Genomic DNA, 16,751 nt, shown 5'->3' with positions numbered 1-16,751 from the left:
CAGGTCATGATCTCACAGTTCATGGATTCAAGCCCCGCATCGGGCTCTGTGCTGACAGCTCAGAGCTTGGAACCTGCTTTGGATTCTGTGTCTCCCTCTCTCTCTCTGCCCCTCCCCTGCTCGTGCTCATTGTTACTCTGTCTCTCAAAAATAAATAAAAATGTTAAAAAAATAATTTAAAAAATAAAAATAAAAAAAGAATATAAACATACAGCCCACATACCTGGTGTGCAAATGATTTCTTTATTCCTTAGTTAATAAAAAATTCATTCATACCATTGCTCATCTTTTAGAAAAATATACCAGAATGTTTCAGTTAAAGACATTTAACCATTTGGAATTCTAAATTAAGTCCTTTTCTTCTCCCCTCAAGCCCCACATTAGTGAGATTCCTGCTTGGTGCTCCAGAGACCATTCTGGCCTAAGTATTTCCCCAGGCCGTTTCTTCTGCCTGGTGAGATAAAAAGGAATCGAAAAAAGTTTACCTATCAATAGAAGCTGCTGCTTTGAAAAAGTCTTTCTTCAGGGGCAAATTTCATCAGCCTGACTGAAACTTGCCCAGTTCATAGGCAGGCTGGGAGAAAGATGCTGGTTTGCTGCCCTCTACAGGCTGCACTCAGCGAGCAGTTAGTTGGAGGAAGGAGGGAGGAATCCTCAAGGATCTGGAAAGAAATGAAACAAGTTAATGCCGAATAAGCCGAGAGTGGGTGGGGGAAAATGATTTGTGAACATCAGCCTACCATTCAAGAAACCACAGCATTTAGGATATGTAAAGAGGGCCACTATATCTTGTTAAGTGAAAACATGCACAGCTTGATTTGACTTTCATAAAAACAGACTTAGTTATACCAGAATGTTAAACTTTGGTTATCTAGGTGGTGGAATAATAGGTAATTTGCATTATATTCTTTTTACTTATCTGTTATCACCTAAACATTCTATAATATATATTATTCTAGTAATAAGCTAGCTAAAAAGTATATCAAAAAGTGTCTAGGCAGATACCATATGACTTTGCTCATATGAGGACTTTAAGACAAAGAACAGATGAACACAAGGGAAGGGAAGCAAAAAATAATATAAAAACAGGGAGGGGGACAAAACACAAGAGACTCTTAAATACGGAGAACAAACAGGGTTACTGGAGGGGTTGTGGGAGGGGGGATGGGCTAAACAGCTAAGGGGCATTAAGGAATCTACTCCTGAAATCATTGTTCCACTATATGCTAACTTGGGTGTCAATTTAAAAAATTAAAAAAAAAATTTTAAAAAAGTGTCTAGGGGCTGCTGGGTGGCTCAGTTGGTTGAGCATCCAACTTTGGCTCAGATCATGATCTCATGGCTCATGGGTTCGAGCCCTGTGTTGGGCTTTGTGCTGACAGTTCGGAGCCTGGAGCCTATTTTGGATTCCTTGTCTCCCTCTCTCTCTCTGCCCCTCTCCCACTCACACACTCTCAAAAATAAACATTAAAGAAAAAAAAATTAAGTGTCTGTACTAAGGGGACTTCCTTGGTGCTAGTAATATTCTGTTCCTTGATCTAGATGCTTCATGTCTTCGTCAAACTGTCCACTTATAACACATGCACTACTCTGTATAGTATACTTCAATGAAAATGTTTTTTTTTTTTTAAGTTTATTTATTTACTTTGAGAGAGAGAGAGGCAGAGAGAGAGGGAGACAGTAAATCCCAAGCAGGGTCCATGGTGTCAGCAAAGAGCCCGACGTGGGGTTCAAACGCACAAACTGTGAGATCATGACCTGAGCTGAAACCAAGAGTCAGATGCTCAACCGACTGAGCCACCCAAGCGCCCCCAAAATGATTTTTAATAGGTGGTTGTACAGGAACTCTCATTCGTTGGCGGGAATGCAAAATGGGACAGCCACTTTGGAAGGCAGTTTGGCAATTGCATACAAAACTACACAAACTTTTATCATATGATCCAGCAGTCTTGCTCCTTAGTATTTACAGCGACTTTATTCATAATTGCCCAAAACTTGGAAACAACCAAGTTGTCCTTCAGTAGGTGAATCAAATGTTAATACTGTGTGAGTGTATAGGGACAAGGGGCATATTGGAACCCTTTGTATTTACTGCTCAGTTTTGCTGTGAACCTAAAACTAAAAATTAAGGTCGCTTTTTTAAAAAGTGGTTGTACTTCCCTTAGAATATGCTAAAAACTACTGAATTGTACATATTACATGAATAAACTGTGTGGTTTGTGAACTATCTCAATAAAGCTTTTTATTTTACTTATTTATTTTTTTTAGAGAGAGAGTGTGAGCGAGGGAGAGGGGCAGAGAGAGAAAGAATCCCAAGCAAGCTCAGCGCAGAGCCCGACCTGAGGCTCGATGCTATGACCCTGGGATATGACCTGAGCCAAAGTCAAGAGTCAGCTGTTCAACCGACTGTGCCATCCAGGTGCCCCAAAGCTTTTTATTTTTTTAAGTGGTTGTATCCATAGATTAAAATAGATATAAAAGTACCAATACATGCTACAATATGGACGAACCTTGAAACTATTACGCCAAGTGGAGAAGCCAGACACAAGAGGCCACATCTTCTGTGAAATGTCTAGCATAAGCAGAAACAGACTAGCTGTTGCCAGGGTAGGGAGAAGTGGAGGGGTTGGGGAGGGTGGAGTGACTGCTGATGGGTACAAGGTTTCTTCCTGGGATGATGAAAATATTCTGGAATTAAGACAGCTGTGAGTCATGTATAACTTTGTGAGTGTACTAAAAGCTTAATTGTATACTTTGAAAGTGCGAAAAGCTGTTATTTAAAAACAGGAAAAAAAGCAGTGGTGGATTTTGAAACCTTCTAAATGGCTGTGTGCATAGAGCTGGAAAAGAAATATCTTTCAAACACTGTAGCTTAATGCACATTAAAGAATTAGTTTTAATTACTAGTGGCCATACATTAAGACGCCTATTTATTTTTATTTTTATTTTTTTACATTTATTTATTTTTGAGAGACAGAGGGAGACAGAGCACAAGTGGGAGAGGGGCAGAGAGAGAAGGAGACACAGAATCCGAAGCAGGCTCCAGGCTCTGAGCTGTCAGCCCAGAGCCCGATGCGAGGCTTGAACCCACAGATTGCGAGATCATGACCTGAGCCAAAGTCGGACGCTCAACTGACTGAGCCACCCAGGCGCCCCAAGCTGCCTATTTTGTCAGTGCTCTTGGTTGAATGGGAACTGGAATCAGTATCTAGGAAAGCATTTACCTTTAATAGCAGGATTCAAGTGAAAGTCCCAGTTTCTGACTCAGGAGCATCAGACTGTGGTCAGCAGGGGTCTATTAGAGGCAGCAGTTCTCCGCAGCGAGAATCCAGTTTCAGACACGCCAAGTCATCTGACCGTGTGGGCCCAATGTTAAGTATTGCAATTGGGAGCTTCTTCTCTCGGGCAGTGAGGATGAACCTGTAACCAGAGTAAACCTTACAAGGAAAAGACACAGGTAAGAACTCTCAATGCAGTTAGAGGTAAACCTAACAGGGAGCCTCTCCAGGGCTCTCCAGCCCGCAAAAGGGGCCATTCCCACCCTGAACAAGTCAGATACCTGTAAGGATGATCCCACTACCAAGAGGGAGTCAGCTTCTTTTACACGCCTGTGCACAAAGTCAACCTTGTCAGGGTTCACTGTGTCCCCGAAGAAAACGACATCTGGTTTCAGGGGGCCTCCACATCGGCAGGACGGGACCCGAAAGCTCCGTACCTGCTCCTCTGTGAGAAAGACGTCGCCGTCAGGAGCCAGGCCATGGGCCTCGGCACTCCAGGTGGGGTTCAGAGCTTCAAAACGCTCTTGTAACACCCCCCGGGGAATCTGTTCACCACAGTTCAAGCAAAGGACCCTGAAACCAAAGAAGAGGCTGACTGAACAACTGGTCCCGAGAAGGCATGAAGCTGCCAAAAACATCTCATCCCCAACCAGTTGTAGCTCCTCCAACACTGTTCACTGTTTCTAGCACCCAGTCTTTCCCCCAAGGTAGGAATACCTTCTCATGTTAACTACCACCATTCCTTACCTTCCTCCTACTGCCAACTCTAGAACAAGCAGTGTACCTCTGCTTTCCTTACTTACACGGCCTGCTTAACCTGTTGGCTCATTTTTATCCTTAGTGCAACTGCAAATGCTTTACCAAATGACTTCCTTAGTGCCCAGACCGGTGCTTTTCCTCCCTCCCTCTCCTCCTCCAGGGTGATTGTTGCTGTCCATCACCACCGTCCCTCTAAAACACTCTTCCCCTCGGTGTCCTAACCCAGTGACTCGCTTCTCTCCTCACTTCCTTAATCATGAGTTCGTGTGAGAGCAAGAACTTTGAATCCTTTGACCACTGTGCTATGGCCACCACCTAGACTCCACCTAGGAGTCTATAGGCTCCTGCCTATAGACAGGAGCCACTCAATAAATAGCAGTTATTTTAAGAGACCAGCCGGGGGGGGGGGGGGGGAGGTAAAGTAGACATGATATAATTTTTGTATCTGAGTGATGGTACATGGGAGTTCATTATACTACTTTCTTATTGGGAAGATTTGGAACTTTCATCAGGAAAAGAAAAGTTTAATGGGGCCAGGGCCATCATTAGCTCTCAAATTCCCCTGATACCACCTTGATCTGGGTCCTTCAGGCTGACCTCCCTGAGCCACACTCTCTAATCCTGTGTGGCTTTCCTCAAATGCTATTTTTATCACATTGCTTTCTTGCTCAGAAACCACTAATAGTCCCTTTTGGTCTCTCACAAAAGACCCAAATTGCACTGTACTATTTTCAGATGCACCCATGATTTGGGTCTAGCCTTTCCAGACAATCTGATTTCACAGTAGTCTCCACAGAGGCCAGGCCAGACTCCTCTGGGCTCTACAAATCCTCTTCATTTAGAAAGCCCTCTCCCCTCTTTTGTTCAGTCAGACCTGAGCCAGACTCAAGCCCCACCTTTCCCATAAAAGCTTGACCGATTACTCGAAGCTTTACTAAATCTGTTTCTCTGAACCTCTAAAGCAGGTCTATCACGGACCACATAATTTAACAATCACATATGGAATTGTCTGTTGTTAAACATGTTATTTTTGGATCCCCCCCCCACCCCCAGGAGATTACAAAGTTCTCACATATAAAGTAGAGCATGTTTTATGCTCTTTGGTTTTGACCCTTCCACACCACCAATAGCACACCACACGTTGTGGCACCCGATAAATATTTTATGATTGGCAGGAGGATCTCTGGGGCTTAATAATAAGGAAATGGTCTCCAGTTAGCTTCAGGTTATTTCCAGGGCTACATGTGTTCATTCCATCAATATTTACTGGGTTCTATTTGCCAGGCTGTACTGTGTTCTATGTGTCCAGGCATCAGAGATCCACCAGCTTATAGACTATGCTGTTGGTGCTTTGCTCATAGTCCCCTCAAGACACCCTACAGCCACTTGTACACAGTTCTCTTATAAGCAACTTCTTGCATCTCTCTTGCTTAGGGGGTTTACTGGCCAAGGAGTTGCAGAGTCAGTGTTAGGGAGTTAATTCCCCTAGAAAGACCCTCAACCATTAAAGGATGGGACATGGTAGATAAATGCCCAAGCTTCCTCAACTTTCAGTGAGACAATTCTGAAGTATGCTCCAGACAGAGGGCCCCTCAAAGGATTGAGTTCCAGCTCCCCAAAGCAGCAACCCATTCATTAACATGCCCTTTTCTTGACTTTTCTTGCCTACCCTGTTTCATTTCCCCACTCCCTCAATGAGTTTGCTGGGATCAACTCCAAAATAAACAACTTGCTCCCAAATCCTTTTCTCAAGATCTAATGAGGACAAAGTGGTCAAGACAGCCAAGGTCCTTGCTCTCATGGAGCTCACATTTCTGCATTCACACTATTTAGACCTTCCTGCACCTGTGCATGCATCCATGGAGTTCTGTCAGGCGCTGACTCCCTGCTTTAGTGTGCAAGGCATCCACATTTTGGGTCACCAACCAGTACAGCTTTCCGAGTCTCTCCCAGTTGCTCAAGGCCCAATGTGCAGGGTTAGGCTGCAGGGAGGAGAACCGAGGCCAGCCGACAAAGTTTCTTGCCCAGTACCGCTGGCGGACTGGAGCACTCCGTAGAAAATCCCCATGCTGGATGGGTTTCCGGTCAGTGCGGGCATAGAGTCCCACCTTTTCTGACCTGTAGTCTGGGATCCCCGACTCAGTGGAGATTCCTGCCCCAGTCATCACTAGGAGTCTCTTGGACAGGGTGATGAAGCGCTGTAACTCTCTGATCTTCTCAGGGTCTAGAGGTGGACTCGGTGGCACAAATAACCCAATGGATCCATGTGAGCACTGCTGGCTGATGTTCACCATCCAGCGGCCTTTCGCTGCCCTGAGAGTCCACCTACAATTCATCTTTGTTCTAGAGAGAAAGAAACCTGATGGGAGAAAACAAATTTTAAAAACTAAGGCCGCCAAAGGGCACCTGGGTGGCTCAGTCTGTTGAGCGTCTGACTTCGGCTCAGGTCACAATCTCGCAGTTAATGAGTTCGAGCCCCACATGGACTCACTGCTGTCAGTGCGGAGCCCACTTCAGATCCTCTGTCCCCCACCCCACCCCTCCCCTGCTTGCATTCTCTCTCTCTCGAAAATAAACATTAAAAAATATATATATATTATATATATATATAATATATATATATTATATATATATATTATATATGTAGGGGCACCTGGGGGGCTCAGTCAGTTAAGTGTCCTACTTTGGCTCAGGTCATGATCTCATAGTTTGTGGGTTCGAGCCCCGCGTCAGGCTGTGTGCCGACAGCATGGAGCCTGGAGTCTGCTTTGGATTCTGTGTCTCCCTCTCTCTCTGCCCCTCCCCTGCTTGCACTCTCTCTCTCTCTCTTGCTCTCAAAAATAAATATTAAAAAAAATGTTTTATATATAATATATAAAATACATATAAATATATAGATATAATATTTATAGTATATGATATCTATATAAATAAAACTAAGGTAGCTGAAACTAAAAACAGAACTACCCTATGATCCAGCAATTGCACTATTAGGTATTCACCCAGAGGATACAAAAAGACAGATTTTAAGGGGTACGTGCACCCCAGTGTTTATAGCAGCATTATCAACAGTAGCCAAACTATGGAGAGAGCCCAAATGTCCATCAACTGATGAATGGATAAAGATGTGGTATGTATACATAATGGAATATTACTCAGTCATCAAAAAGAATGAAATCTTGGGGCACCTGGGTGGCTCAGTAGTTAGGTGTCTGACTCTTGATTTCAGCTCAGGTCATGATCTCACAGTTTGTGAGATTGAGCTCTGCTGGCGCAGAGCCTGCTTGGGATTCTCTGTCTCCTTCTCTCTCTCCCTCCCTCCCATGCTTGTGCATGTCCCCCTCTCTCTCAAATAAATAAATAAACTTTAAAAAAGAATGAAATCTTGCCATCTGCAATGACGTGGATGAAGCTAGAATGTATTATGCTATGCACAATAAGTCAATCAGAAAAAAATACCATATGATTTCACTTATTTGTGGAATTTAAGAAATAAAACATATGAACCTAAAGGAAGGGGGAGGAAAAAAAGAAGAGGGAAACAAACCACAAGAGACTCTTAAAAAAAAATTTTTTTTTTAGGGGTGCCTGGGTGGCTCAGTCAGTTGGGTCTCTGACTTCGGCTCAGGTCATGATACCAAGTCTTGTAAGTTCAAGCCCTGCATCGGGCTCTGTGCTGACAGCTCAGAGCCTGGAGTCTGCTTTGGATTCTGTTGTCTCTCTTTCTCTCTCTCTGATCCTCCCCCACTCCCACACTGTCTCTCTCTCTTTCTCTCTCTCTCTGTCTCAAAAATAAATAAACATTAAAAATTTAAAAAAATTTTTTTTTTTTTTTTTTTTTTTAATTTATTTTTGGGACAGAGAGAGACAGAGCATGAACGGGGAGGGGCAGAGAGAGAGGGAGACACAGAATCAGAAACAGGCTCCAGGCTCCGAGCCATCAGCCCAGAGCCCGACGCGGGGCTCGAACTCACGGACCGCGAGATCGTGACCTGGCTGAAGTCGGACGCTTAACCGACTGAGCCACCCAGGCGCCCCCAAAAAAATTTTTTTTAAGTTTATTTATTTTTGAGACAGAGAGAGACAGAGCATGAATGGGGGAGGGTCAGAGAGAGAGGGAGACACAGAATCTGAAACAGGCTCCAGGCTCTGAGCTGTCAGCACAGAGCCCGACGCGGGGCTTGAACTCACAGACCACAAGATCATGACCTGAGTTGAAACTGGATGCTTAACCGACTGAGCCACCCAGGTGCCCCTAAAAAAAATTTTTTTAATATTTATTTTTGCAGGAGAGAGAGACAGCATGAGTGGGAGGGAGGCAGAGAGAGAGAGAGAGGGAGACACAGAATCTGAAATGGGCTTAAGGCTCTGAACTGTCAGCACAAAGCCTGACTCGGGGCTTGAACTCAAGAACTACCAGATCATGACCTGAGCTGAAGTCAGACGCTTAACCGACTGAACTACCCAGGCACCCCAACAAACCACAAGAGACACTTAATGATAGAAAACAAACTATGGATTGATGGAGGGAGGTGGGTGGGAAATGGGCTAGATGGGTAATGGGTATTAAGGAGGACACTTGTGATGAGCACTGCGTGTTGTATGTAACTGATGAATCACTGAATTCTCCTGAAACCAATATTGCACTTCATGTTAACTAAAATTTAAATAAAAAAAAAAAAAGACCCCCAAAACAAAAACAAAAGTAAGGCAGCCATCAACTGATGAATGGATAAACAAAATGGGGTCTATCCATATAAGGAAATTTACCTATAAGCATAAAGTTCTGATATATGCTATAATATGGATAAACATCAAAAACATTATGATAAGTGTAAGAAGTCAGTCACAAAAGGACAAATACTATATGATTCCACTTATATAAAATTTCTAAAATACACAAATATATAGAGACAGAAAGTAAATTAGTAGTTGCCAGGGACTAGAAGATGCATCAGAACTTTATTATTTTTTTTAGTCTTTTCCTTAGGCTTTTTTAAAATTCAAGGATAATTAACATATAGTATTATATTAGTTGCAGGTGTACAATATAATGATTCAACAATTCTATAAAGTAGTCATTGCTCATTACTAGAAGTACATGCTTAATCCCCTTCACCTATTTCACCCATCCCCTCACCCACTTCGCCTATGGCAACCACCAGTTTGTTCTCTATATTTAAGAGTCTGTTTTTGGGGTGCCCGGGTGGCTTCAGTCAGTTAAGTGTCTGCCTTCAGCTCAGGTCATGATCTTGCAGTTCATGAGTTCTAGCCCTGCATTGGACTCTCCATGCAGAATCTGCTTGGGATCCTCTGTTGCTCTCTCTCTGTCCCTCCCCGACACGTGTTCACACTCTCTCTCTGTCAAAAATAAACAGACATTTTTTAAAAAAAAAACGGGTTTCGGGGCACCTGGGTGGCTCAGTGGGTTAAGTGTCCAACTCTTGATTTCAATCAGGTCATGGTCTCACGGTTTGTGGGTTCAAGCCCCTTGTTGGGCTCTGCACTAGCAGTGAGGAGCCTGCTTGGGATTCTCTCTCTCTCCCTTTCACTCTCTCTGCTCCTTCCCTGACTCACTCATGCACTCACATGCGCTCTCTCTCAAAATAAACTAAAAATGTTTTTAATAGAGTCTGGTTTTTTGCTTATCTCTTTTTTCTTTGTTCATTTGTGGGTTTTTTTCCCTTAAATTCCACGAGTGAAATCATGTGGTATTTGTCCGACTTATTTCACTTAGCATTATATCCTCTACATCCATCCATGTTGTTGCAAATAGCAAGATATCCTTCTTTTTTTAATAATTTTTTCAACGTTTTTTTATTTATTTTTGGGACAGAGAGAGACAGAGCATGAACGGGGGAGGGGCAGAGAGAGAGGGAGACACAGAATCGGAAACAGGCTCCAGGCTCCGAGCCATCAGCCCAGAGCCTGACGCGGGGCTCGAACTCACGGACCGTGAGATCGTGACCTGGCTGAAGTCGGACGCTTAACCGACTGCGCCACCCAGGCGCCCCTTTAATAATTTTTTTAATGTTTATTTACTTTTGATAGAGACAGAGCATGAGCAGGAGAGGAGCAGAGAGAAAGGGAGACAGAATCCGAGGTAGGCTCCAGGCTCTGAGCTGTCAGCAGAGAGTCCGACGCGGGGCTCGAACTCACCAACTGTGAGATCATGACCTGAGCCGAAGTCAGATGCTTAGCCAACTGAGCCACCCAGGCGCCCCAAGATATCCTTCTTAAGGCTGAGTAATACTCCTGTGTGGAGTGAGTGTGTGTGTGCATGAGTGTGTGTGTGTGCTGACATCTTTATCCATTAATCTATAGATGGACACTTGGGTTGCTTCCATATCTTGGCTATTATAAATAATGCTTTAATAAACATAGAGGTACATATATCTTTCCAAATTAGTGTTTTTGTTTTCCTTGGGTAAATATGCAATAGTAGAATTACTGGATCATGGAGTAATTATATTTTTAATTTTGTGAGGAAACTCTGTACTGTTTTCCACAGTGGCTGCACTAGCTTGCATCCCCACAAATAGTGCACAAGGGTTCCTTTTTCTCCACATCCTCACCCACACTACTTATTTCTTGTCTTTGATTTTAGCCATTCTGTCAGGTGTGAGGTGATTATCTCATTTATAGCCGAAAAGCAAAGGCAGCATATAGGCATCAAACATCAACAACTTCCTCCAATTTCAACATTAGGAAAAGAGAGAATACCAGACTAGACTCTTCATGGAAGAGCACACCACGCCTCAAGATGTGGTCTTGGGAGAAAAAAAAAATTGAACTCGACAGTGATCAAGTCTCTAGAGTTTAACAATTTATAGGAAATACAGAGGCCAAAGCAATGTTAGATGATATCATCGGTCCATCCATGAAGTTCAGGCCATGGGAAACTCTACAGGACAGAAAAATCAGCTTCTTCAACAAATAAACTGCAAGAGATAGAAGTAGATCTGAAGGGGGAATGATAGATTAAAGAGCTTTAAAGACATACCAACCAAATGTAATCTGTGGGCCTTATCTGGAACTTTACAACACTAATAATTGGAAAATTGAACATTAACTGTATGTTTGATATTAAGAAATTATTGTTTTGGGGGCACCTGGGTGGCTCAGTTGGTTGAGTGACCGACTTCAGCTCAGGTCATGATCTCATGGTTTGTGAGTTCGAGCCCCGCGTCAGGTTCTGTGCTGACAGCTCGGAGCCTGGAGCCTGCTTTGGATTCTGTGTCTCCCTCTCTCTCTCTGCCCCTCCCCCACTCGTGCTCTGTCTCTGTCTCAGAAATAAACATTAAAAAAAATTTTTTTTTAATAAAAAAATTATTGTTTTTTACGTATGGGGGCTTCTGGTTGGCTCAGTCAGTAGAGCATGCAACTCTTGATATCAAGGTTGTGAGTTCAAGCACCATGGTGGTCTTAGAGATTGCTTTAGGAAATTTAAAAAATACATATTTAAAGAAGTGTTTTATGTATGACAAATGGTATTGTGATTTTTTTAAAAGTCTTCATCCTATAGAAGTTACAGACTGAAATATTTGGGTGAGATGATATGTCTGGGAGGATTTATTTCAAAATAATATAGAGGGGGCAGAGTAGATAGAAATATACTGTATAAATGAAACAAGATTAGCCAAGAGTTGTTTATTTTTGAAGCTGGGTGATATGTCTGTGAATGGGGTTCGTTATATTATTCTATCTCCACAATAAAAAAAATTTTTATATAGGGCACCTGAGTGGCTCAGTCGGTTAAGTGTCCAACTTTGGCTCAGGTCACAATCTCACGGTTCGTGAGTTCAAGCCCTGACTCAGGATGCATTGGTGGTGCTGAGCCTGCTTGTGATTCTCTCTCTCCCCATCTCTCTCTGCCCCTTCCCCACTTGCTCTCTCTCCCTCTCTCTCTCTCCGAATAAATAAATAAACTTTAAAAAAGAAACAACAGAAGTGCCTGGGTGGCTCAGTTGGTTAAGCGTCTGACTTGGGCTCAGGTCATGCTCTCATGGATCATGAGTTCAAGCCCCATGTCGGGCTCTGTGCTAACAGCTCGGAGCCTGGAGCCTGCTTCGGATTCTGTGTCTCCCTCTCTCTTTCTGCCCCTCCCCTGCTTGTGCTCTCTCTCTCTCAAAAATAGATGTCCTAGTGTGCCTAGGATAGTGGTAGTGCAGAAATGCCAAAAGCTATGAGATAAAGTAACAATGCTTATATCTTTTGAATACTTTAAAGGTGTAAGAGATATGATCTGAAAAGTGAGGGGAAAAAAAGAATGGAGTACTTTGAAGAGAAGCTAAAATGTGGAATGTTTCACCTTAAAGGTAGATAAAACTCTAATATCTGGACCCTATCAGCAGTCATATAGTATTTGAAGAAAACATATTTGAAATTAAATGTACAAAGTGAACTAGGATAGGTAACTTAAAAGTATGCCTCCCTCATGTTGCCCTGGATCTAAACAAAAATAAAAGCAAGGGTACATGATTATCAACAATACAGAGATAAACAAGAACTAAACTTAGCCTAAAAATATATGGACTAACTGTAAGGAAGGAATTGCAAATAAAGAAAAGCTTGGGTAGCACTGTCATTTCCCCCAAATAGTCCACCCTAAATGGGATTTGGGAGGTTACTGATGAGATTTCAAAACTCATCCAATTTATACCTATAAGCTGACAACCCAAAAGGTATCTGATAATCAGCAAAGTTGTACACTGAAATATTTATGGGATGGGTGATGAGAGCCAACAGCATGATATTGAGAAATGACTGGGGAGTAGGAATTTGTTGGCATTGCACATAATACTGTCCTCTTGAAGACAAAATCTAGGTTTAAGAAAATGTATCAGAGAGGAGTACAGGTTTTTGCATAATCTAAGAAGACTCTCCATCCAGACAATACTACTTCTGGTGGCAGATTGCATGCTTATCTGAACAACCTACAAATAATGAATTAATCAGTGACTTCAGTATCTTAAAGGATGGGCCCCCCAAGTAAACAAGAATATCTTTCCCTGGAAAGGTGCAGCCTCCTCCCCGCCCCCTCCTCCACCCCCCAACACACACCTAGAGTGTATTTATAACCTTACTTTGTAATCCAAATCAATCTTTTGCAGAATTTGGGAGGGTGTGAGTTAGCTCAGGATGTGAGAACTCAAGAATGTACTGAACACTGGGGCTCCAGGCTTATAGAGTAAACTGACCCTTGCCAGGGGTGTACTACCTTCTCCCCCACTATCCCCACAAAAAGATATGAGAAAATAATCCCATCATGGCCAGTTTCAGGCTACCAATGGTTTAACAACTGGCTAGCAAGTTCCTAAATGTCTAACAATTGGCCTTCACCAGGAAAAACTGATTCCGGCCCACCTCCCCTGAGTCCCATGAAGTCCGACCTGAAACAACAAGGCTCCCTTTTTATATCTTTTTAAAAATTTGTTTTGGTCAAGAATTTCTAATACCTTCCACAAAATAAAATCTTGTCGCCACACTGGACTATTGCATAACAACCCAAGCCAATCTTGTCTTCTTGACCTCTTAAGAACCTACAACCAGAGGTCTACTATGCTTGGCCATCAGATGGAAATTAACTTAAAATGGTTGGTGAATCTTCCAAGACTTTTTGCATTCAAGAAAAACTGTACATTTTGGTTTATTTAAAAAATGGTGGAAGGGACTCTAAAAAAAATGTGGATTTTAAAAAGGGAGTGTAAAATAAAAATTGGTAAAGCAGGACTCTAGCATAACATAAGACCTATTCTGTCTGTCCCAATAAAACCTGGCTGGTCAGAAATAAACTTCTTATAAACTTCAAAAGAATAATAGCTTACTCCCGATATCTTTTAAATCTTTTTTTTTATGTTTATTTATTTCTGAGACAGAGAGAGACAGAGCATGCGTGGGGGAAGGGCAGAGAGAGAGGGAGACACAGAATCAGAAGCAGCATCCAGGCTCTGAGCTGTCAGCACAGAGCCCGACGCGGGACTCGAACTCACAAACCGTGAGATCATGACCTGAGCCAAAGTCGGTCGCTCAACCGACTGAGCCACCCAGGCGCCCCTCTTTTAAATCTTTTAATAGGGAATTGTTATTCCATCTATGTCTACATCTAAAGACGTCTCCCTCAGAGGAATACACTTACAATTTTAGTTACTACCATCCCTTGGGAAACCGTGTGTTCCATAAACCTACTTCCTATTTTATAAATCAGAAATATTTCTTCATAAGCTAAGAAGCATATTTGAATTCCAGTATGCCAAGTGTTGATGCAGTTGCTGCTCAGACTTTTCTGACTTTTGATTTTTATGGCTTTTGGCTTTATTACTGTAACTAAGCACATGCACATCTTTTATTCTACTTTCCCCATATTCTTTTAGTTTACCCTCAATTGCAAACACGACATTCTAACAAAGCTTTGACGTATTATTTAACATAATGCAGAAATTCTCTAGTGACACGCACCTCATATGTAAACATTATTTTATGCCTGGCTTTCCAGATCTAGTTTCAGGACCCCGATTTCTCTAGAAATCCACAGCAACGCTTGAACCGCTGAACAAATACAGTCTGGATTCCTGAGACCAAAGGGCTCGGGAAAATCGCTGAAAACCCGCTATACTGGAACAGCTGCTCTCTGCCAGGTACTACTAAAGGGCAAAAAGTTTATATAGAATCCCTCACAACAAATTCACAACGTCTAGAAACCTGCAACCCCCACAGAACACTTACCTTCCACACCTTAAAGAACACTTTACGTCTGACGACGCGACGAGCTGACTCCTTTTGCATTTTGGGAAATGCAGTCCAGGAGGCAGAAATGATGCCAGGAAAACTACAAGTCCCACAATCCTCTGGGTGTCACAGATGAGGGATCCAGATTGTGTGGTAGCGCCCCCATCTGCCTTTCCTGGTCAGAGGTGTTGAACATTCACAGGAGCGAAATGTGCCCGCTGTCTCCTAAGCCAACATGTTAGTGTCCCTTTGAGAGAAGTTGTTAGAGTTTGAAGACGAGTGTGCTCAGTGCAAAATAGTATATCTAAACAGTACTAAGTTACGAATTCATTGTTAAGATAGAAGCTTTAATAATGTATCTAGATTAGACTCATACTGAACTTCAGTGATTATGATCCTTTGCACTCACTGTGAGGAAATCAATTTCCCACCTTGTAGTGGGGTGTGAAGAAATACATTAATATCTGAAAAATTCATGTTTTTGCAGTTTATATGAAAAACTAAAGCCACAGATAATATACAAGGAATAATGTGTTTACTCGGCTTCTCCAATTTTCTTTATTCTCTTTTGTGGTTTTATTACATTAACCAACACAGTGCCCAGGTCTCACTCCCAGAGATTCTGATTTAATTGGTCTGGGGAGATGCCTGGGCATCAAGACGGTTTACAAACTTCCCAGTTGTTTCTAATGTTTGTAATAATGAGAACCACTGTTCTGTAGCATCACCTAAATAAGACATCAATCAATTTGTGTTTTAGAACATCAATCAAAGGGCAGCTTACTGGAACCTTGAAGACCACCTAAGGAGCTGCTTCCCCTGTTTTAAGATAAACTGAAGCCCAGAAGTGTATTGTGGAAGCTGGAGTCAGAGTTTGACTCCTGATCCTCTCACTGAATGTGTGGAGGTAAATATCTGTAAAGTCACCCAGTTTAGGAGTTTGGGAGCAATACCTACACAACAACTCAGATAGGTCACACTGCTGGGACAATCACCTGACATGACAGGTTTTTTGTGCCTTAGTTAACCTGACCACATTGGCTGAAAGAAAGGACCAAAATGTAGACTGGAAATTTTTACTAAGTCAAAAAAATTGCAATCAGGAATATTTCCTGCACATATGGGTATTGGATCAAAACCTATTAAAATGCCAAAACACTGACATTTTCTCCCCCCACCCCAAGTTTATTAAGAAAAATTTCAAACTCATGTTGCTTTTTTCAGTTTGCCAAGTAGAATGAACATCGTTAATTGAGAGACTAATACAGAACTATTGTGCTTTTAGGCCCCCCAAAATCTCATGTTCCTGGGAGAAGTTAGCTGACTTTTCAATTTTTCTTAGTGCTGGAAAGTCATCCGTGGAGGATGAAGTCATCCAAGACAGCTGGTAAAACACACAGTGTCACCATACCAGGAATTCATGACTACGTCCTTGATTGGATCAAAGTAAAATAATATAAAATTAATCAAGTTACTAGTCTTTTTTTTTTTCTTGATAATTTTTCCTACCTTGGCAGTTATGGCTGTGGGGGGGGGGGGGGGGGAAGCTACACATCAGCATCAAATAGGTCTTTTAAAGATGTCATTTTCTCACCTAGATGATGATTATATGAATGATCACTGAGGAATACTTTCTTTGAACGTTTCATGTTTGAATTTTTTTTTTAAGATTTTATTTTTTTTATTTTTAAAATTTTTTTTTCAACGTTTTTTATTTATTTTTGGGACAGAGAGAGACAGAGCATGAACGGGGGAGGGGCAGAGAGAGAGGGAGACACAGAATCGGAAACAGGCTCCAGGCTCCAAGCCATCAGCCCAGAGCCTGACGCGGGGCTCGAACTCACGGACCGCGAGATCGTGACCTGGCTGAAGTCGGACGCTTAACCGACTGCGCCACCCAGGCGCCCCTTAAGATTTTAAATAATCTCTAGATTTTAAGTCACCCTAGGGCCACCTAGGTGGTTCAGTCAGTTAAGCCTCTGACTC

At 42.4% G+C, this 16,751-nt stretch overlaps 1 protein-coding gene across 4 annotated transcripts; it reads right to left on the bottom strand.

The window, feature by feature from the left end:
• Window positions 1-224: 224 nt before the first annotated feature.
• SIRT4 (sirtuin 4) lies at window positions 225-14,866 on the bottom strand. 4 transcript variants are annotated; one of them, XM_019467284.2, is made up of 5 exons: window positions 14,763-14,866; window positions 5,883-6,396; window positions 3,560-3,851; window positions 3,225-3,437; window positions 225-662 (listed from the first exon to the last, which is right to left on the bottom strand). In XM_019467284.2, exons 2-4 carry the CDS (start codon window positions 6,371-6,373, stop codon window positions 3,285-3,287), a joined length of 936 nt encoding a protein of 311 aa, XP_019322829.1. In that variant the 5' UTR covers window positions 6,374-6,396; window positions 14,763-14,866; the 3' UTR covers window positions 225-662; window positions 3,225-3,284. The 4 variants fall into 4 exon arrangements, with proteins under 4 accessions (XP_019322829.1, XP_053758079.1, XP_019322830.1 ...); XM_053902104.1 differs by having other exon boundaries at window positions 3,716-3,851; XM_019467285.2 differs by having other exon boundaries at window positions 5,883-6,380; window positions 14,763-14,804.
• Between the last annotated feature and the right edge of the window lie 1,885 nt (window positions 14,867-16,751).

This window comes from Panthera pardus, unplaced genomic scaffold (genome assembly GCF_024362965.1).
Source record: "Panthera pardus isolate Hobbes unplaced genomic scaffold, ASM2436296v1 HiC_scaffold_15, whole genome shotgun sequence".
Classification (NCBI taxonomy): Eukaryota; Metazoa; Chordata; class Mammalia; order Carnivora; family Felidae; genus Panthera; species Panthera pardus.
This window is presented reverse-complemented; position numbering and strand designations above follow the sequence as displayed.

Bases quoted from the DNA above. Each gene is read 5' to 3' on its own strand.
- SIRT4 (XM_019467284.2), bottom strand. From the start codon at position 6,373: ATGAATTGTAGGTGGACTCTCAGGGCAGCGAAAGGCCGCTGGATGGTG. The intron at 3,852-5,882 runs GTGCAGGAAGGT...CTTTGGTTTCAG, and splicing joins CTCCATGGATGCATGCACAG to GGTCCTTTGCTTGAACTGTG. The intron at 3,438-3,559 runs GTATCTGACTTG...TTTCCTTGTAAG, and splicing joins TAGTGGGATCATCCTTACAG to GTTTACTCTGGTTACAGGTT.